At 43.0% G+C, this 22775-nt stretch overlaps 1 protein-coding gene across 1 annotated transcript in view; it reads right to left on the bottom strand.

Annotated features, from left to right (window-relative positions):
* Nucleotides 1–961: 961 nt before the first annotated feature.
* Nucleotides 962–22775, bottom strand: part of STAC2 (SH3 and cysteine rich domain 2) — a 138042-nt gene continuing 116228 nt past the window's right edge. The window contains exons 10-12 of the mRNA XM_089654874.1: nt 14571–14622; nt 9912–10049; nt 962–1297 (exon numbers count right to left, since the gene is read on the bottom strand). Coding sequence (XP_089511000.1) covers nt 1196–1297; nt 9912–10049; nt 14571–14622 — 292 coding nt within the window. The 3' untranslated portion in view covers nt 962–1195. The remainder of the gene's footprint in view (nt 1298–9911; nt 10050–14570; nt 14623–22775) is intronic.

The raw sequence follows: 22775 nt of genomic DNA, 5'->3' as shown, positions 1-22775 counted from the left end.
CTGTCTTAAAATTCATGACTGTCCTGACAACTTCCTGAAAAATCATGACTGTCCTGGAAACTGTCCAGAAAAATCATGACTGTCCTGGCAACTGTCCTGAAAAATAATGACTGCTCTGGCAACTGTCCTGAAAAATCATGACTGTCCTAAAACATCATGACTGTCCTGAAAACTGTTCTAAAAATATTGACTGTTGTGACAACTGTCTTAAAACATCATGACTGTCCTGAAAAATCATGACTGTCCTGAAAAGTCATGACTGTCCTGACAACTGTCCTGAAAAGTCATGACTGTCCTGACAACTGTCCTAAAAATCATAACTGTCCTGGCAACTGTCATGAAAAATCATGACTGTCCTAAAAAATCATGACTGTCCTGACAACTGTCTTAAAAATAATGACTGTCCTGATAACTGTCCTAAAAATCATGACTGTCCTGACAAAAAGGGACACCTGGGAGTTTGTAAACATCCAGCCATGCTGCAACACCCTGCGCTTTGCTTGGATTACATGCTGCTCTCTGCTTGTTTATCTTCTGAAGGTATAAGATCACAGGTTTAGTGAAAAACATGCCAAAATGAATATTTCATATCTCTTCCATTAAAAATGTAGTCAGTGTGTCATTAAAAGCCCTACTGGCAACAAATCTTCTGTGGAATCTGCACTCTTTGCTTACTTTACACGTGACTCTTCATCTAAAGAGGTATATAAATATTGATGTATTTCTCTTGCGTAATTTGTAAAAAGAGGAGGTGACGCAGCCAAAGGTGATTGTGACTGGAACCTAACTCCTGAGTCGCCTTGTGCCGAGGGGTCCTGCTGCTGCAGCGGCAAGCCACACGTAAGGCAGGGTTAGGATCATTGAGGTCCATAACTGATGACATCAAAGCCCTGTCATGGGGTCACTGAGTGACTTTCCCTGAAGAGATGGCCCTGATTGATGATGTCACAGACACCTAGTGTGGACATATTGCAAAGTACGCCTTTATATACATCATCTATGTACATTGTGGAAGAGGCCGGATGCAGCATGTGAAGGTTCTGCCAGAGTTGTCAAGGCAGGAGGTGGGTTATCCCAATGTTATCCTCCCACACAGTTTTATTAGAGCGCCCTGGATGTCTTATTGCTTATTACACGGAGTTTGTGAGCTCAGTCAGGGAGCAGCAATTTCTGTGCCAGAGCAATGAACGCCCACTCAGATCTCCACCAGACAGTCCTGAGGCACCAAGCCTCTTTTCTTTCCACTGGACACTCTAATGAGGCCTTCAGAATCTGGCTTTTCAACTCCCACACAGACCTGAGGAAAAAAGATTAGAAGTTGTTAAGGAGGTTAAGTGACACAGTCTTTATATCTATTGTAGGTGAAGAAGAGCAACATGAGGCGTTTGATTGCCACCGAAAGTGTAAATATGACGCTCAGTATTATTTCATAGATACATTCACATTAAAAAACACTCCAGGGTTTTCCACTTTCATCGTTTTCATACATTTCCAATTTTTCCCTTCTGCCTGTAAAAAATGTCTCATTGTAGTGTAACCACTTTCTTGTCCGCCCTATAGCAGGTATACTGTTACAGGGAGGCAGGGGTGCGCAAAATCACGTGTGTATATATAAGTGGTTTTGCATTTCTAGGTAGGTGGTGCACACGAGCCCTACCCGTGCCGGGTTTACCACTTTCATTGTTTTCATACATTTCCAATTTTCCCTTTCTGCCTGTAAAAAATGTCTCATTGTAGTTTAAACGCTTTCCCGTCCGCCCTATAGCAGGTATATTGTTACAGGGAGGCAGGGGTGCGCAAAATCACGTGTGTATATATAAGTGGTTTTGCATTTCTAGGTAGGGGGTGCGCGCACGCCCTACCCGCGCCGGGTTTATCACTTTCATCGTTTTCATACATTTCCAATTTTTCCCTTCTGCCTGTAAAAAATGTCTCATTGTAGTTTAACTGTTTTCCCGTCCTCCCTATAGCAGATATACTGCTACAGGGAGGCAGGGGAGCGCAAAATCTCATGTATATATACGTGATTTCGCATTTCCAGGCAGGGGGTGCGCACGAGCGCTGCCCATGCCGGGTTTACCACTTTCATCGTTTTCATACATTTCCAAATTTTCCTTTCTCCCTGTAAAAAATGTCTCATTGTAGTTTAACTGCTTTCCCGTCCGCCCTATAGCAGATATACTGCTACAGGGAGGCAGGGGTGCACAAAATCACGTGTATATAGATTTATATATATATATATATAAATCTATATACATATATATATATGTGATTTTGCATTTCTGGGTAGGGGGTGCGCGCGAGCCCTACCCGCGCCGCTATTCGTGGTTTGGCTGTCAACCACCGTGTCCCAGATGGTGATTACTCACCGGCACTCGGTGATTGCCGAGCATTACTGACAGAGGGAGAGAACTTTATGTAAACAATGCAGACTGCCAGGGTTCGAATCTCAACCACAGCACCACCTACCTGGAGTTTGCATGTTCTCCCTGTGCCTGCGTGGGTTTCCTCCAGGTCAGGGGCGGACTGCCCATTTGGAAACTCAGGCACTGCCTGAGGGCCCAGGGTCAGTAGGGGGCCCCATGAGATGCCCCTGGTACCTTTTTCATAGGCTTTTTTGAGTTTGGGCAAGGACACAGGGGCCCCATGATCCCCTATTGCCCGGGGGCCCCATGGGTTGTCAGTCTGCCCCTGCTCTGGGTACTCCGGTTTCCTCCCACACTCCAAAGACATGCTGGTAGATTAATTGGCTCCTGTCTAGTATGTATGAATGTAAGTTAGAGACCTTAGATTGTACACCCCTTGAGGCTTAGGGAGAGATGTGAATGTACAATATATATGTATGTATATATACAGCCATACAAAGCAGTGTGCTGGAGCTGACAGGGGAGAGAACTGTATTGTTTACATACAGTTTTCTTCCCCTGTTGGTAATACCGGGTGTCGGCCACTAATCACTGTCTGGGATCCAGTGATTGAAAGCCGAGGTCGCGAATAGCGGCACACATGTGGCTCGCGCGCGCGCCCCCTACCCGGAACTGCAAAATCATGTATATATACGCGTGATTTTGCGCACCCCTGCCACCCTGTAGCAGTATTTCTGCTATAAGGTGGCGGAAAAACAGTCAACAATGTTTTGGACCAGGGTGGTGCTGTGGACATAGCATATCCTGATTCCAGCAAGGCATTTGATACAGTTCCACATAATAATTCAATGTAAAAGTTGCACAAGCTAGGACATAGCCCTTGGGTGGTTCAGTGGACATGCAGCTGGCTAAAGGATAGATACCAGAGCGTGGTTGTAAATGGGGTTCACTCAGAAAAGAGACCGGTCATTAGTGGTGTACCACAAGGCTTTCTACTAGGTCCTGTTCTAATCTATATGGAAATGATTTAACTAAAGGTTTGTTGAGTAAGGCATGTTTTTTTGCTGATGACAGGTATGCAATAGGGTTGATTTCCCTGGAGGTGTCTGTAACATGATTTGGCATTGCTGGAAAATTGGTCAAAGAAGTGGAAATTGCAGTTCAATGTTTTTAACCGCTTGCTAACCGTGCTATAGCCGAAAGACAGCTGCAGCGCGGTTGTCCAGTTCCATAGACGTCCTCCCAGAACGCACCCCCTGCGCCCCTTTCCCCGGCACTGTCGGTGATCGCTGTGTCCTATGAACACAGCTGATCACATGACAAGGTAAAAGGCCAATCACAGCGGCCTTTTACCACGTGATCAGCTGTGTCCAATGACACAGCAGATCACAAAATAAATACAGTTGCCGGTTACAGCGTGAGGAAAGTACTGCCAATAACCAGCAAATGTGACAGAGGAGATCTGCACTGATTATCAGTGTCGCCCAGCAGTGTCACCCATCAGTGCCCAGCAGTGTCACCCATCAGTGTCCATCAGTGTCACCCATCAGTTCCCAGCAGTGCCACCATCAGTGCTGCCCAGCAATGCCACTCATCAGGTCCCAGCAATGCCACCCGTCAGTGCCCAGCAGTGCTGCCTGTCAGTGCCGCCAGTCAGTACCATCTGTCAGTGCCTCCAGTCAGTGCTATCAGTCAGTGCCGCCAGTTAGTGCTGCCCATCAGTGACCATCAGCACCGCCTGTCAGTGCACATCAGTGCTGCATATCAGTGCATCATTAGGGCCTCCTCATCAATGTCCACCAGTGCAACCTCATCAATGCAGCCTCTCAGTGCTACCTATCAGTGTTGCCTCTTCAGTGTCCATGAGTGCTGCCTATCAGTGAACATCAGTGCTTCCTATCAGTGCAGCCTCATCAACGCACATTAGTGAAGGAGAAAAATTACCTGTTTGCAAAATTTTATAATAGAAACAAAGAAACCTTTTTTTTTTTCAAATGTTTTATTTTTTTGTTTATAGTGCAAAAAATGAAAACCCCAGTGATGATTAAATACCACCAAAATAAATATCTGTTTGTGTGAAGAAAAATGATAAAAATTTCATATGGGTACAGTGTTGCATGACCACGCAATTGTCAGTCAAAGTGAAACAGCTGTAAGATTCCACTTAGTGAATTGTCCCCTCTGTGCGAAGTTTGTGGTTGAACTTTCATTAAGTTCAAATGTTTGACCACGAACCGAACAGAGGTGTGTTAGGGTCATCACTACATGTTACCACTCACTTTTTTACCAGTCTGAGACCAAACCCTTGTAATAAGGGAATGGCCACACATGAATGCATTTTCAGTACCTTACTGCAACTTCAAATCATTATATTACTTCTAGTGGCATCTCACCATTGACATACTAACAGACGTTTCAGTGCAGCACGAATATACATTTTGCAGTAATCATTTCAGTGCAGAGCAAAAGTACACATATTTTAGGTAAGGCGTCTTCCCTCTCCTCCATTGCATTCCTTGGGAGCACCACATACTCTCCATGTATACTAAATCTCTAAGGTCTTGCAGAGCAGCCCAGATCCTCCTCTTCTCAGATCCCCTACCGCGGTGCTCCTGGCCCCTCCTTCCCGTCGGGTGCCCCCACAGCAAGTAGCTTGCTATGGGGGCACCCGCTGCTCTGTGTGTTCATTCACACACAGAACCGCGGCTCGGCCTCACCCTCTCTCTTCTCATTGGCTCGCTGGCTGTGACTGACAGCAGTGGGAGCCAATGGCTCCTGTTGCTGTCTCAGCCAATGAGCAGAGGGAGTCTTGGGATAGCCAGCCATCCAGAGTACATTGCTGGATCGAGAGGGGGCTTAGGTGAGTATTAGAGGGGCTGGGGGGGATGCTGCACAGAGAACGTTTTTTACTTTCAAGCATAGCATGCATGAAGGTAAAAAACCTTGAGATTTTACAACCACTTTAATATAAAAAATACATATCTGATGCTGGACCTGCTTTAAAGTGGTAGTAAACTCCCACATAGCAAATTCCACTGACGGGCAGGGTTTTTATAACAGGAGAGACCCTAGAGGTCTCTTCTATCATAAATGTCCCTCCACATGTCAGTGGTAATGCGAGCCGGTCTGCAAATGTGCAGCTCAGACCGCATTTATGGACCGCACTGTGGCAAAGTGACTCCCATGCGTATGCGCAGGAATGATGTCACAGCAGCCTGGTCAATCAAGAGGCTGAGGATTTGGAACCCGGAAAGAAGACAGTTTCCCATCTTCGCTCTGGGCACTGAATGACTTTGTCCTGGCACTGGATAGATAGATCTTGATCAGGTCAGGATTTGCAGTCATCAATGGATGCCTGAAGTTATATAGATACTTGCTCACTATTCAGATCTACGATCACAGTGCCCAGCAGAAGTCAAGTGAAGTCGCATGATTTCAAAATTCGGATCCAGTATGTACCAAGGCTCAGTTCTCACATTAATGGACAGCTGCTGGACAGGTAAAATGCTCAAGCAGCTGTTCATTCCTGTGGGAACCCAGCTTTATTGTCAAAGCTTAATTGAACAAGCTGAAGTTAGAAGCTGATTGGTTACTTTGCACAGCTGTTCCAGATTCTCTCTGCTGCAGCAGGGGACTGTGTGGTGAGCGATTCAGCGCACCACATGGCTCCTTTTTTTTTAACAAGCTTTATTTGAAGTGCACAAAATGTACACTTCATTCATGGTACTGTACAGCATCGCGATGCACTGAGCTGTTGTACAATGCCATGCGATTCTGCACAGCACATTGCAATAAAATTCAGTATGTCTGCATTTTATCGCAGCACACTGCAGCACAGCTCCTTGCAGTGTCAATGGGACACACAGGAAACAATTGCTTTCTGTATATCCTTGCGGTAAAACATCTCTCACCACGCAATTTGTGAATTAGTCCTAAAACCTAGAAGCTGATTGGCTGCCATGCACAGCAGGGCTGTGTTAATGGTTGGGTACCCCTGGGCATAGCCCCCGGTGCATTGGGGGCCCCATGATCATTTCGCATTACTTCGTACCTGCCTGCTGTCCCAGTAATGCTTTTAACTAAACTGTCCTGGGATGGCCATGTCCTGGGCAGTGTCCCGGAATTGGTACTGTACCCTCCTGATCCCAGTGTTGGCCCTCCTGATACAGCCCCCCCCCCATACTGTGCCCTTCTGCCTCCACCCTTTACTGGGCCCTTTGTGTTGATTAGTTTCTGATTTATGACATGTTTTCCTATTGTTTAAAATTGATTTTATAAAAAGCACTTATAAGTATATGTTTGATTCTATCAACTATTTATACTTTAGTTCCTGAGAGTAGGTTAAACTGCGTAAATTGGGGCAGGCTGGTAGGGGCCCCAGGGCATTACTTTGCCCAGGGGCCCATGATGCTATTAAGACAGCCCTGATGCACAGCTGCTCTAGATTCTGGCTGCTTCTGTCTTAGTAAATTGCCCTCTCTGTGTTTAATTGTCCGTTACTATTACAGTCACTTATACTAAATAAAGGTATTTAAACTGCATTAGCCCCTGTACAAAACAAAATTATGCTGAATGCATGTTACAAAGTAACAAAATAAAGCAAAGAGCCATGATAATTTATAAACAAATGCATATAATCTTCAGCAACAACAGATTTCTATATAATCAGCAGAAGATGAATCCTGATTGGTATGGCTTATCGTACTCTGCAAACTAATTATACTCTTAATAAAGAAGTCCAAACTAAAGGCACTGCACATTGATGAAAGTATTCAACTTACACTGAGCAGCAAGAGTGGTCATTTCCATTCTAATTCATGGTTTCTAGGATTTGTGGACTATTTTTGACATTCTACAAAACAATAGATATCCACTGTATCCCTCCTCTGTGCCTGCATATATGAGAACATGCTGTATAGAAAGGTGCCCGACAGGAAATTTGTATTAAGCTGTAGCCAGGTGCCTGGAGTTTGTATGTTCTCCCTGTGCCTGTGTGGGTTTTCTCCAGGTACTCTGGTTTCCTCCCACACTCCAAAGACATGCTGGTAGGCTGATTGGAACCTGTCTAAATTGTCCCTAGTATGTGTATGTATGAATGTGAGTTAGGGACCTTAGATTGTACGCCCCTTGAGGGTTAGGGACTGATGTGAATGTACAATATATATCTATATGTAAAGAGCTGCTTAAATTGACAGCGCTATGTAAGTGCCTATAATAAATAAATTATTGTTATGCCATTCAGGGACATTTACAGATAAGACTATGGTTAATATTTCCCCCATAGTGCCCAGTATTGGGATTGCTACATTACTTCCTGTTAGCAGAGTGGATTACATTTTTCTAACAGCATATGATCTTGGGACCTGTAGTCCTATTGCCAATACTTCCTGTATTCCTGAGTGCTGATTGAACTGCAACTGAGATGAGAAACGGGAAGGAAGCTGGAAAAGCAAATATATTCTACAGCAAGGGACTGGTTTGCTCCCTTGGCATGGGATTCAGAGCTGAACACAGAGGGACTGCTGTTCTCCTTTAGAGACAGATTGCTGGCATACTGCTGCAGGACTCTGCACATCAGTTCAGTACAGCGATGATGCTGATTGCCACACTGGGATCACATCAGCTTCTCTGCATCGGGACTTTCATTGTCTGGTATTCACACAGACATCTTTGCTCACGCACTGACAGGCTATATCGCGGTAACTCTGTACTTCCATGCAAACAGCCAAACGTCTTGGAAAAAAACTCTCATTCCTAGGGGACTATGCTATTCATAGGATTAGTGAGTGGGTGGATGCCCAACTTCTTTTTTGTCATCTTTCCCGAGACACCTCATGCAGACACCATTAAACCTGTGTTACCAGGAGACATTTGCTTTGTGCAGTAGCACAGCTTATATGCGTAACTTCATTGAATCACCAGTATTCACTAATGCTTATGGGCCCCACCATTGCTAGCAGAAGACAGCGGATACCACCATATCAGGAACTTTAAACATTGCAGGACTCATGTTGCAATCTCTAGTTAAAGGGACCTATTCTCTTCTAAGGTCATAGTTATTCAACTTAGCGTATTTATATCTATTTATGCAGGCGTATACATTTACATAATTCTCTGCATGCCCTGTTGCGGTGCCTGTGGCAGGGAGGGAGCTTATAATTCAGCAAGCCTTTTCTTCCCCACTTGCTGCTAGTGTTCCAATTAAATTGTAAAAGCTTACTACTTATGACTGTATAACCTGTTAAATGTTGCTAATGTATTATTCCTATTTTTCCAGCGTTCTGCTTTTATGCGTCAACTGGGGTTGTATAGCCTAAACCCATTATTCCTGTAGCCTACTCTTTGGAGTGGAGGTGTTACTAAAGAATATTGCTGGAGATTTAGTCCTCACACACACATACAACATTTTTACAGCTTCTGTTTTTGGCTTTTGACATTTTTGTTACAGTCAATAAACCCCCCAGCGTGTTATCCTATGTATCCATGCACACACAGACTGTAATTAATGTTTTTTGGCTGGAAAAAAAAACCCAGGACTAGTGGGTTTCTAGAGGAGTTTTTTAGCTGTAAAAATGCTCTAATGCTGTAAAACGCCACAAACTGGCGATTTTGGAGGTTTCTTTGACCAAAAAACTTTTTTTGCCAAAAAAACCCGCTAAAAACCGCAAATTTTGAAAACCGTGGCAAAATGCAAAAACACTAAAAAAGCTGAAAAATTCAATTTTTTAATGTGACTTTACACAGCTAACGTTACCAGCGTTATCAAAATGTCCAGTGTGCATGAGGACTTATTAAGCCCTGGTTCACATATATGTGGCTGTGCGGGCTGCGTTTTGCTCGGGCATGAGAGCCCATTCATTTGAATGGATTCCGGTGTCCCGTGACACTCAGGGAAGTAGTCCCTGCACTCCTTCTGAAAACGCAGCCCACACTGGAACCTCGGCTCCCAGTACGGTTGCATTTTCCAGTGTGGGCGGCGTGCTATTAGAGCTAATGGCACCCGCCCGCGGCTCCGCATTACTCTGTGCAGGTGGTGCAGTTGCGTGGATTTTCATGCGGATCCGCAGCAGCACCACCCACACAGATGTCAACCTAGCCTAAAACTGGTGCACACAGAATCTGGTGCAGCTGTGCATGATAGCCAATCAGCTACTAACTTCAGCTTGTTCAGTTAAGCTTTGACAATAATACCGGCAAGCTGATTGGTTGCTATGCAGAGCTGCAGCAAATTCTGTGTGCACCAGTTTTAGTAAATCACCACCTGTGTCCCTTGCATTATTATTCTATGCCATTGAAATATGTCGGAACCCAGAATGTCAGAGGTTTCGGAAGGCTTGCAAGGTCAGGGCAACCACTGAGAACAAGCATTATCAATAGCTACATAGCAATAATTATTTTCCTATTATTTTCAAACAGCACTGAAGGAAAGAAAGGGAGAATATAATCAGTTGTTGTGCACATCACAGTTCCTCTTTCAGACATTTTTTTTAAAAAGTGTTCTTTGTATTAGAAGCAGCACTTAATGGTCTCATGAAATACACTTACTTGTCCTTCTTTCAGGGAAAGCTGGCCTTGTTCTTTGACTCCGTGGAAAGTCTTTATGCTCTTCCATACTGTCTCCCCCAGCCGAACCCTCTGCACAAAGTTTGCTGGAAAGAAACCAGTCCGGTCGCAACATTTTCCCTGCAAGGGGATGTATGAATTTAGAAGTCACATGACTTTCCCTTCTCTGCTCCCTTCAGACATTACCACTGAGTTATAGAAAGTAAAGAGCTTATGTACGAATAATGGCTTGGGCAAATATCCAAAGTTTTAAATATATAACGTGTATAGATGTAGTCATGGCCAAAAATATTGGCACCCCTGTATTTCTGTCAGTTAATGCAGCAATTCGCCCAGAAAATTGTTGCAATTACAAATGTTTAGGCATTCTCATGTTTCTTTTGTTTGTATTGGTATGACACACAAAAAAAGTAGAGAAACGAAAAGCCAAATCTGACAAATTTCACGTAAAACCCCAAAAATGGAACAGATAAAATTATTAGCACCCTCAATTTAATATTTGGTAGGACACCCCTTGGAAAAAATAACTGAAATCAATGGCTTCCTGTAACCATCAATGAGTTTCTTACACTCTTACCACTCTTCTTTCGCCAACTTCTCCAGGTCTCTCAGATTGGAAGGGTTCCTTTTCTCAATTGCTGTTTTGAGATTCTCCACAGGTGCTCTATGGGATTGAGATCTGGACTCATTGCTGGCCAGTTCAGTACTCTCCAGCGCTTTGTCTGAAACCATTTCTGGGTGCTTTGGGTCATTGTCCTGCTGTAAGACCCATGACCTCTGACTGAGACCCAACTTTCTGACACTGGGCCCTACATTGCACCCCTGAATTCTTTGGTAGTCTTCAGATTTCATAATGCCATTCACACGGTCAAGACATACAGGGGGTTATTTACTAAAGCTGGAGAGTACAAAATTAGATGCATTTCTGCATAGAAACCAATCAGCTTACAGGTTTTATTGCCAAAGCTTAACTGAACAAGCTGAGGTTAGAAGCTGATTGGCTACCATGCAAAGCTGCACTAGATTCTGAGTGAACCAGTTTTAGTAAATCTACCCCACAGTGTCTGAAGCAGCAGCAAAGCAACCCCGAAACATCAGTGAACCTCCACCGTGTTTGACTGTAGAGACGGTATTCTTTTCTTTAAAGGCCTTATTGCTTTGTCTGAAAACAGGAGAATGATGGGCTTTACCAAAAAACTGGAATTTTGTTTCGTCTGTCCACAGCACATTTTTCCAAAAGGATTTTGGCTTCCTCAGGTAAGTTTTGGCAAACTCCAATCTGACTTTTTTATGTTTCTGTGTCAGCAGTGGGGTCCTCCTGGGTCTCCTACCATAGGGTGAGCTGACACAGTTGTACCCTGTGCCTGAAGGTCAGCTTGAATTTGTCTGGAAGTTGATCGAGGTTCTTTATCCACCATTCAAACAATCCTTTGTTGCAATCTTTGATAATTTTTTCTCTTTCATCCATGTCCAGGGAGATTAGCTACAATGCCACGGGCTGTAAACTTCTTCACAATGTTGTGCACAGTGGACACAGGAACATTAAGATCTCTGGAGATAGACTTGTAATAACCTTGAGATTGTCCATACCTTTCCACAATTTTTGTTCTTAAATCCTCAGACAATTCTTTGCTGCTCTTTCTCTTCTCCATGCTCCATGTGACACACAGAGACACACAACAGAAAGATTGAGTACATTTTTCACCATTTTAACTGGTTGCCGGTGTGGTTTCTATATTGCCAGCACTTGTTAATTAATACAGGTGAGTTTATTTGCAAATTACAAGAGCATCACAAGCTTGGAATGCAATTATTTCTTACAATTTTAAGAAGGTGCCAAAAATTTTGTCCAGTCCATTTTAGGAGTTTTGGGTGGAATGTGTCTGGTTTAGCTTTTTTTTTTCTCTACTTTTTTGTGTCATACCGATTCAAACAAAAGAAATAAACATGAGAATGCCTAAATATTTGTAATTGCAACAATTGTCTGGGCGAAGTGCTGCATTATCTGACAGAAATGCAGGGGTGCCAATATTTTTGGCCATGACTATGTATATATACTTTATATATTTAAAACGTTGGATATTTGCCCATGCCATTATTCGTACATAAGCTCTGCTTACCTCAAGGTAAGGTTTATGTGCATGCATTTATATACACTTTTTCAGTTTATATGAAGATCATATACGGGCTTTGAGTTACAAAGCACTGTTCTTGAAAAATAAGGGAAATTGCATAACAGATTGGTGGTATTTATTACAACTTTATTAATTTATTGCCACCTGGATTTTTTTGTGTTTGTATGCATTGATTGTCTTATATATAGGTTATGTTGGATGTCACACATATTCATTTGGTTATATTATTTGTATTGAGTTGGACACTTATTATTAGTTGCGCTGCGCTCTCTGATATTGGTAGAACCCCTGTCCTGTTTCCATTGCTGTCTGTTTCCATGCCAAGGTGATTCACTCTCTCTATTTGTCCTGGTAACCACTGTCCCCAAAACAAAAAGTAATGGGAAGTCCAACATTTTAGGGTTCACCAGAAGAAGAGGTGAGGACAAATCTTCCAATGGGGTGGCCTGTTCTGGTAACACCAATCTAAAGCTGGCCATACAGTAACAGATTTCTTTTATTCAGCCTATGGGCTAACAGATTCCTCCATCCATACTAGCAGTGTGAGTGGACAAACCACCCCACCAGCTATTGTATTCTGATAGCCAGAGCTAGTGGTGACTGCAGCTGATTGGCTGCAACCACTGTTCGACCAACACTTTTCCAGCAAGCTCCTTCAACAAAAGTGTATTGAACAATCCACTTTTGTTTAATGGATTGGTGCCAAAAGGAAAAAACAATGTTTGAATTTTGGCCGAGTCAGCAGGAATCAACCGAAATTTAAAGCTGAATTCCAGGTATGAATATTTTACATATTTGCATTGGTCCAGCATGGACCAATGTAACTATGCATATACCCTACCATTCCAATCCCTCTGGAAGCTGGAAATCACTGGAGTAGACACAGCTACTACACTGATCTCTACTACTGTAGCTTCTGGGTCCTGTGTGGAGCATTGTTGCTTACTGAACACAACAGGTCTGTTCAGCAGGGGCCCCATTCAGAAAACATTTAGCATTTTTTCAGTGAATGCAAAGCATTCTCTGATTGGATGAGCTGGAGATCCCGACATCACCACCCTGCCTCTCCACCTCATCCAATCAGAGTACATGTTGCATTCCTTGTAAAAATGCAAAGCATTCTCTAAATGGTGCCCATGCCATGGGATGGGACCCTAAAGCTAGTGGAGATCACTGTGGTAGTGGTGTCTACTAAATGTGACTTCCAGCTTCCAGGCAGATCGACCAGGTATGGTATATGCATAGTGACATTGGTCCAAGCTGGACCAATACAAATATGTAAAAATATTCATACATGGAATTCATCTGTAGGCACTGTATGACCAGCTTCAAGGATAAGTTCACCTTTGGTAGCATGCTATATGTTCCACCCGTTCCATTCATAGCCGCTGCTTGCCCACCCCAACAGATAGTACAGGGAGAAATCTTCCCTTACTATCTATCAAATTTGAAAACAGCACAGCCATGCGGGGCTTAACCCACATGGCCGCATCATTCATTCACAGATTTCCGTTAATGAAAGAACTGCGGGTCCCAGCAGCCTTAGCAGCTGTCAGTTTGTAGTTTACAGTGAACTACCATGGCACTCCACAGCTCCCATAGGGCAAGCAGGTATTCTGACAGGTCTGCAGGAGACCTGCATGGCATTATCAATCTACTGATCTCTGGTGCAATGCTTTCCAGGCTCCTGTAGACAAAAATAATAAAAGCACATTGTTTTACCTTTTATTTTTGTCTAAAAGGTGAACTTATCCTTTAAGAGGAGAATTTTGCTTACTTTGTGGCGATTCCGTTGTACTTGCTGTTGCTTCTCTGGGACACAGTAAAAAAAAAAAACTGATACGGGCATTAACTATCGGTCCTCTATCTAAACATAAAAAAAAATTTGCTATACATATTCTTTAATTTCTCCAAACCTCACAATAGCTCTGCTGCCTATAATGCACCTCGCTGTAATTGGCCCCCTTGACATATGCAGGATGTCCCTTGCTGTGGTCCTTTAACATCCCTGCAGCAAACCTGCGTAAATATGCAATTATGGTTTTGTATGAGCACATTTTTCTTTCTCTCTTCTTATTCCTCACTCTTCCAGCACTTCTGTCATCAATAGCTGACCTCCCTCTGTGTTTATCACAGTGTGACCTTACCCCTTCTGCCTACACAGAGAGTAGGGCCTGGGCATTGTGACAATGAATTATGTGCAGTGAGGCTGATGCTGGGATGGATATTGTGGGTGGAGGGGGGTCATTCATGCATAATTACTTTGTTGCACATGTATAACAGCAAAACCCATATTTACTCTTTCTGCCTCTTCACCGCTCGTCCCTCTCTAATCTCTTTCCATTCTATTTTTTCACACTTCTCTAATACTTTTTTCTCATCTACCCTTATTAAAAAAAAATCATAATCCACATGAAAAGACACATCTCTTCACTCTATTTTCACTTGTTTACTGTAATTCTCTCCTTGCTCTACCTGCTGAGACCATAAAATCTGGATTTCTCACCTTCCACCAATCCTCGTTAGAGTCATCCATCACCATAACTCTGTCACCAGGCCTGTAGGGAGGAGGAACAAGAGATAAATTGAAGGAGCAAGAAATGGTGGACGACAGGGGTGCTGTGAAGATAGAAGGATGAGACACAGAAATAGAACCGAGGGTGGTGAAATGAAAAATAAAATAGAATAAAACTAAATAAAATAAAACAAAAAGACATATAATAAAACACAATAAAATAAAAACCAAAATAACATGAAACAAAACAAAATGACATAATAAAACATAATAAAATATACTAAAAAAAATGTAATAAAACAAAATAAAATTTACTAAAATAAAATAAAACAAAATGACATATAACACATAATAAAATATACTAAAACAAAATAAAATAAAACAAAATAAAATATACTAAAACAAAATAAAATAAAACAAAATAAAATATAATAAATCAAAATAAAGTAAAATATACTAAAACAAAATAAAATAAAACAATACAAAATAAAAAAAACATATGTGGTGAATGATAGAGTTAACAAAAAAAATCAACAAAAAGCTAAATATGTCATCCATGTTTTTCTCACCTTTTTTGACACAGAATTATGCCATATTGTATGTTGGTGACATACATAAAGCAATATTCCTAATTAAGGTCATACTGTACAAAAAGAGAAGCATACAAAATACATGCAAAGGATACAAGCAATGTGAATGTTTCTCAGCAAAAAAAAACGAAAAAAACCCCACTATGTCAGTTTATATTAATTATTATATATTATATAATATATATATATTATCTGCTCCCTGAGAAGGTAGCTAATTGGATTGATGTGGATGGTGGAGGGGCTAGTCAGGATTATCAGGTAGGAAGATGGGTTACTGTAACGAGAGGGAGTGGTAGTGGCTCACAGAAAAGGAAGGCCAGCCCTGGGTTTGAGCACCCAAACAGATTTGCCAAGTTGGGTAAAGATGTGTGGGTGGCAAGCTCAGGGGTGGGAGCCCTGGATGTCACTGCTATCCCTAACAGCCGGGAGGGCAGACCATCTGGGAGGGGTGGTGAGGGTAGTGCAGGAAGGCCTAGACAGTTGACGGTAATAGGGGATTCTATAAGCAGAAGGACTGATAGAATAATTTGTCGCCAGGATCACCTCAACCAAATGGTTTGCGGTCTCCCTGGTGCCAGGGTTCGGCATGTGGTGGACTGGGCTGATAATCCCTGGTAAACTGCAATATATTAAATTTTTTGGCTTAATAGCACTTTAAATGTGAATATTGTATTATAGTGTTTTAATGGTTCAGACCACATCACTGCATGTGTGCATGGACCCATAGACAGATCCATAAAAATAAAAGGATATACAGCTACAAACTTGGCTTCTTTTTACCCGTGTGCTAGAAATCTATTTTGTGACCTATTGAATCAAAGTGTTGTTATGCTTGGGAATTACAAGCTGTAGAAGAATTTTTACATTACTGTACGTGTCAAATGTCATTATGTGGTTGTGTCAAATGCTTGAGTCTCCATGCTGTTCATCATTGCTTCCCCCCTCCCTGGCCACCTCAGCCATGGCATCACTAGCATGTCTCTGACGCTGTGTGTGTGAAAACTTCTATGACATGGTTGTGAAGCAGCACACCCCTGGAGGTGTCAAAAATGAGAAGAGTAGAAGGGTAATAGGGCCTCTTTTCATTTGCACTCATTCTTATATTTGAAATCTAGCATAACTTATATCCAGGACCCTGCATTCACTATATATGGTCTCCCATAGTACAGACAACATGGAAATGCAATTATTTAGATTATATAGATATCTTTAGATTTAGATTATATAGATTGCTAAATACCTTTTCTCATCAGCAGTTAGAACAATCTTGTGACTTCAGCAGAGCACTGGTTAAAGCTTGTAGGAGGAGTTTTCTTTCTGCTCTAGGAGGATGCAGAACCCCTGGCCCTCTGTCTGGACAGTGCTGATTGCCCCTGTGCTGATCACATGCACTCTCCCAAGATTTAAAAAAAAAAAAACACCTCTCTAGCAATACACACCAAACTGAGCATGTGCATGTGGCTACGGGTTCAGTCAGGAGATAAGCAATGGACATTTGAACAAGAGGAGGGGCAGAGAAAACAGGATCAAATGGCCTTTTTACGCAATGCAGAGGATTAACCCCTTAGGTTTCACAGTGAGTATAACAAGCATGCTTTACTGCATATACAGACTGATTTTACTGTTGTGGGTTTAGTAACACTTTAACCACTTCCTGACTGCCCTATAGCAGAAGTACTGCTACAGGGCGTTGGGGATGCGCAAAATCACGTATACATACGTGATTTTGTATTTCCAAGTAGGGGGCATGCGCGTGCTCCCATGCCGCTATTGGCTCCTCAGCATGTCAATAACTGGGTCCCGACCGTCGATTCGGTGATCGTCTGCAAAGTTAACAGGAGAGAGGTCTGTATGTAAACAGTACAGATCTCTCCCCTGCCAGCACAAACAGGCTGCTTTGTATTGCTCTGCACAGCAGAGCAATACAAAGCAGCTTGTTAAACAGTAAAACACACACAGTTAACCCTTTGATCGCCCCAGATGTTAACCCCATCCTGCCCAGTGTCATTAGTACAGTGTCAGTGCTTTTTATTAGCACCAATCTCTGTATTAGTGTCACTTGGGATGTCAGCGGCAGTTAGTCAGTTCACCCCCAGTGTCAGAATGCCCGCTATAAGTCGCTGATCGCTGCCATTACTAGTAAAAAAAATAAATAAAATAAAAATTCCAGTATATATACCACCATTTATAGATGCTATAACCTTCATGTAAACCAATTAATTTACACATATTGGGATTTTTTGTGTAGCAAAGACATGTAGCAAAATACATTTTGGCCTACATTTATTAGGAAATTTTATTTTTTTATTGGATATGTTTAATAGCAAAAAGTAAATTTTTTTTCAAAATTGTCGGTTTTTTTTTTGTTTATAGCACAAAAAATAAAAATGCATAGGCGATAAAATACCATTGAAAGACAGTTCTATTTGCAGGAAAAAAGAACATAAATTTAATTTATGTACAAGGTTGCATGACTGCGCATTTGTTAAAGCATTGCAGCACCGTATCACAAAAAATGGCCTGGTCATGAAGGGGGGGGGGGGGGGTAAATCCTCTGGAGGGCAAGTGGTTAAACTAAGCAATGATTAAGAACTGAAAAAAATAATATACACATAGTACTAAGCTGCAAATAGGCCCCAAATGGGTTTTGTATATGTCAGGGAATTCAAAACAGCCCTAGTGCAGGCCATACATGGGTCGAATTCCAAACCATTTTTCGTCTGAAAATTGAAAACGTTCACTTGGTAATCCGATGGTGCCATCAATGATTTCCACAATTGGCCAACCAAGTCATAAAGTTCACCCCATATAACAGGCGAAACTTCTGTTCCTTCCAGATCACAGCTCATGCGCATATATTTTTTGGGGAAAAATGATTGTACGATTTGACCATCATTGAGTCGAAAATCGGTAGTTGTTCACGAATTTTCCAACATGCCCAATCACCGAAAAGGGGAGGAACCATGAAAAGCGCCTGGTGCCATTGACCCACTAACAGCGAAAATGGGCCAATTATTCTTAGGTCCGATTTTCATATATGGCCGGCATAACAACAGTTTTCCGGCAGTAGTTCCCTTAAGAACTACCTGCACCTGATTCAGGCAAGCATCTGTGCCAGTGTTGGTAACAGTGCCAACACCTGCAGCAAATTCTGGTAGTTCTTACTGCAGGCACTTTTCAAGCACTACTGGCTGTCAGAATACAGTAGCCCACCAGAAGGAGATTTGTCCATCCGCACTGTTTATCGAGCATGGAAGAATCTGTAGATTTCTACTGTTCAGCCAGCATCCCTACATGTATGGCTAGCTTAACACTGAACTCCGGGAATGATCAGTATTCCATACTTACGTTGGTCCAGCTAGGTAGAATGTAAATATACATACATATGTCATACCTGATGGGCCACTGGGGAAGCTGGAAATGGCTGTAGTACTTAACTGCAGGAATAGCCTCGCTTCTTGCTTAAAGAGTTACTAAACCCACAACAGTAAAATCAGTCTGCATATGCAGTAAAGCATGCTTGTTATACTCACTGTGGAACGTGAGGGGTTAATCCTCTGCATTGTGTAAAAAGGCTGTTTGATCCTGTCTTCTCTGATCCTCTCCTTCTTCCACAGTCCCCATTTCGTCTGCTGATAGAACACAGCATCGGGGGCACTCTGCACATGCTCATTTGGTGTGTATTGCTAGGGAGTTTTTTTTTTTGCATGTGATCAGCACAGAGCCAATCAGCACTATCCAGACGGAAGTCAGGGGTTCTGCATCCTCCTAGAGTAAAATGAAAACTTTTCCTATAAGCTTTAACCAGACACTGGACACTGATAGACGTCACATGACTGCTATATTCTGCTGATAAGAAAAGGTATTTAGCAGTTTATATTTACTAAAAAATCTGCATTTCCATGTTCTGTGTACTGTGGGAGTCCAGATACAGTGAATGCAGGTCCGGGGTTTAGTAACACTTTAAGCGAGTGACTCCCTGTGGTAAGTGTGTAGAAGGGTCCTGCTCGGGTTTGTGTGTGCAGTTTCTTTACCACATACTGACCACAGGGGGTCACTCGCTCAACACCACCGCCAATTATAGAATGACTTGCATTTTTTCAATTAATATAAGGCATTCTTGTTTGAACAAGGTGGAGATGGTGGCACTATCACCCCTCCTTTCCACCTTATCCAATCAGATTAAAGCCCATGGGAGGATGAAATGCATTAGAGAGGCATGGCATGGTAGACTAGTTGAACCCAGTCTTTACTTTTACACTGGGCCGACTGCAAGTGTGTTGACTGCAAGTTTATCCTTTAGACACCACGTTTTCCGTTGCCATTTTGCGTTAACGCACAGCAGTCCATTTAACATGATTTCCTATGGGACAGGTTCACATCTCAGCGTTTTCTCCCATTGCGCTTTTTTTTGGAAAGGGTCAGGGACTTTTCTAAATGCAAAACGTTGCATTTTTGATTCTATAGACTTCAATAGAGATGCTGCAGAAAAGTATGTAGTGCATTTTTGATGCGTTTTGATCTGCCCAGCAACAAGTAAAAAAAAGAAAAAGCATTAAAAATGCGGCAAAAAGCAAAGCGCACTGCAGAAACGGATCAAACACAAACTGCATAGGTGTGAACCTAGCCTTATAGTGGATGGGCTCACCAGGAGCAGAAACACAGTTGCTTGGAGTGGTGCAGTTTATCGTGGGGTCACATCTTTGTAGTCATTGAATAAATTACAATGCGTTCTGTGAATGGCAGTAGTGCTGAGTGAGCAACCCCCTCTGATCGGTGTGCAGAGGGGAAGCTGCTCGCTTACCCCTGGTTCACATATATGCAGCCGTGCGGGCTGTGTTTTACGCGGGCACGAGAGCCCATTCATTTGAATGGACTCCCGTGCCCCGGGACACGCAGGGAAGAAGTCCCTGCACTTCTTCTGAAAACGCAGCCCACACGGTATGGTTGTGTTTTCCAGTGCGGGCGGCATGTCATTAGAACTAATGGCACCCACCCGCGGGTCCGCATTCCTCTGTACGGGTGGTGCGGCTGCACGGATTTTCATGCGGATCCGCAACGGCACCACCCGCACATATGTGAATTAAGCCTTAGAAACCAAGCAGGACCCAGCAGATTGTGGCTAGAACTGCAGAAGCACTGCCTGCTACATTGATTTTCTGCTTCCCTAGTGGCCCATCAGATACATGATTTGCATACTTACATTGTGCCAAGCTGGACCAATCATAAGTATGCAATACAAATGTACCGGTACCCACGTAGGCACTAGCAGTCAGATAGGTCCCTGAGGTATTTTCCCATAGTCTCACCCCACAGCCAGGCACATGAACACAGTCACTCCTTGGCTCAGTAAACAGTCCAGGGGTGGTTTTTTTGGTGTTTTTATTTTCAGGGTTAACTTGGATGGGGATTGGGGATGAATGGGATGCTCCAAGAAGAACCATGTACAAGCCGAGGACACTAACTTTCTTCTGCAGCACTTTGAAGTGATATTAAAGAAAATTTTTTAAAATAATAAACAACACACTTACCTGCTCTGTGTAATGCTTTTGCACAGAGAAGCCCCCATCCTCCTGTTCTTGGATCTGCTGCTGGTGCTCCTAGCCCCTCCCTCTTGCAGAGTGCCCCTACAACAAGCAGTTTGCTATGGGGGCACCCGAGCAGGTTCACTCACAAGCCTTGTCCATTCACACACAGAGTGTGGTCCGGCCCCGCCTCACCCCGCTCTCTCTTCATTACTTTCCGGCACCCGGTGATTGCTGAGCATCTCCCAGCACAGCCATCCAAAGCAGTGTGATTACAGTGAAGCACAGACACAAGTAAAAGAGCACACAGCTCTCAGTTAACCCTTTGATCGCTCCTCATGTTAACCCCTTCCTGCCCAGTGCCATTAGTACAGTGTCAGCGCTTTTTTTTTTTAGCACTGATCACTGTATTGGTGTCACTGGGGATGTCAGTGACATCAAGTCAGTTCCCCCCAGTGTCAGAATGCCCGCCGCAGTCCCGCTATAAGTCGCTGATTGCCGCCGTTACTAGTAAAAATAAAAAAATAAAAAAATTACAGTATCTATACCGCCATTTGTAAATGATAAAACTTTCACTCAAATCATTTAATTTACACGTATTGGGATGTTTTTTAGCCAAGTCATGTAGCAGAATACATTTTGACCTAAATTTATGACGAAATTTGATTTTTAACAATTTTGTACTGGACATGTTTAATAGCAAAAAGTCAAAAATATTGTTTTTTTTCTCAAAATTGTCGGTCTTTGTTTTTTATATAGTGCAAAAAATAAAAAATGCATAGGCGATCAAATACCACCGAAAGAAAGCTCAATTCGTGGGAAAAAAAAGGATGTAAATTTCATTTGGGTGCAGCGTTGCATAACTGCGCAATTGTCAGTTAAAATAATGCAACGCCGTAACGTTAAAAAATGACCTGGACAGGAAGGGGGATAAATCCTCAGGAGAGCAACTTGAGCAGAGTCCCTTTACACAGAACAGGATGGACTGAGCTCTTCAGGATACCAGCCAGTATCCCCTTTTCCTGCACTCTCAGCTGACTGGCTAGTACCAGAGCCCACAGTCTCTAGGATCTCTCACACAGTCTGTACTCACAAATGTCTTCAGACGAATGGATGTCACCTTACAATGTCCTCCAGACACCTCTACCACTGATTCCAGACCAAATCCAACAAGAGATAGTCCCTCAGTCAGCTTCCAGACCTCTCAGATAGTCCACCTCAAGGACAGCAAGCACATGGCAAGACTGCCCATAAGACAACAGGCTCTCTAGGCTGGACTCCTCCTCTTCAGAACAAGACAAGAGTACAAGAATATAGATCACGGGCCCTCCAGCTGTTGCAAATCTACAAGTCCCATGAGGCATTGAAACATTGAGAGTTACAAGTATGACTCCCAAAGGTAGAGGCATGGTGGGACTTGTAGTTTTCAAACAGCTGGAGGGCCACCAGTTTGACACCCCTGCTCTAGATCTCAGACTATTTATACCTACTTCCCAGCAGCCACTTGTGCAGGGCCCACAAATATTGGCTGGGACTATTTAAATATTCATGCTACCCAGTTACATTGCCCCACACCTATGTTCCAGAATTATCTATGTGGCTCTGGAGATATAGAGTGAGATCAATTAAATCTGCAGACTGTGAGACGCAGAGTAAAACCTAAAAAATCACATGTAGCTGGACTGACTACAGTGAGCTAGAAATTAATTTGCCTAACCCGGAATTACAGTGAGATAAGCTAAATTTACCTAACAACAAAAATGCAGCTCCACTGGATACGGTGAGCCAAACTGAACCAATCTACTTCTAGCACCCATCTACAAGGGTGCTACAGAAATAATTCCATGAGTTCAACTTTACGGCTCCTTTCAGACGGGGCAGACCCCTCAGCGGATCTCTCCGCTGATCCCCGCTGAGTAGGCGGATGACAGGCCAGACCGCTGTCTTCTATGGGGCTGCCTGTCCATTTCCACCCAACATCCATCCCATCCGATCTGCCAGATGAATGGGCACAACATACCCATCCGTCTGTTTTTGGCGTACAAGATCAGATCGGATGCTGGCGGGTTTCAACAGATACT

Source organism: Staurois parvus, unplaced genomic scaffold (assembly GCF_062004578.1).
Source record: "Staurois parvus isolate SC_StPar_1 unplaced genomic scaffold, SC_StPar_1.0 ptg000813l, whole genome shotgun sequence".
Taxonomy (NCBI): domain Eukaryota; kingdom Metazoa; phylum Chordata; class Amphibia; order Anura; family Ranidae; genus Staurois; species Staurois parvus.
This window is presented reverse-complemented; position numbering and strand designations above follow the sequence as displayed.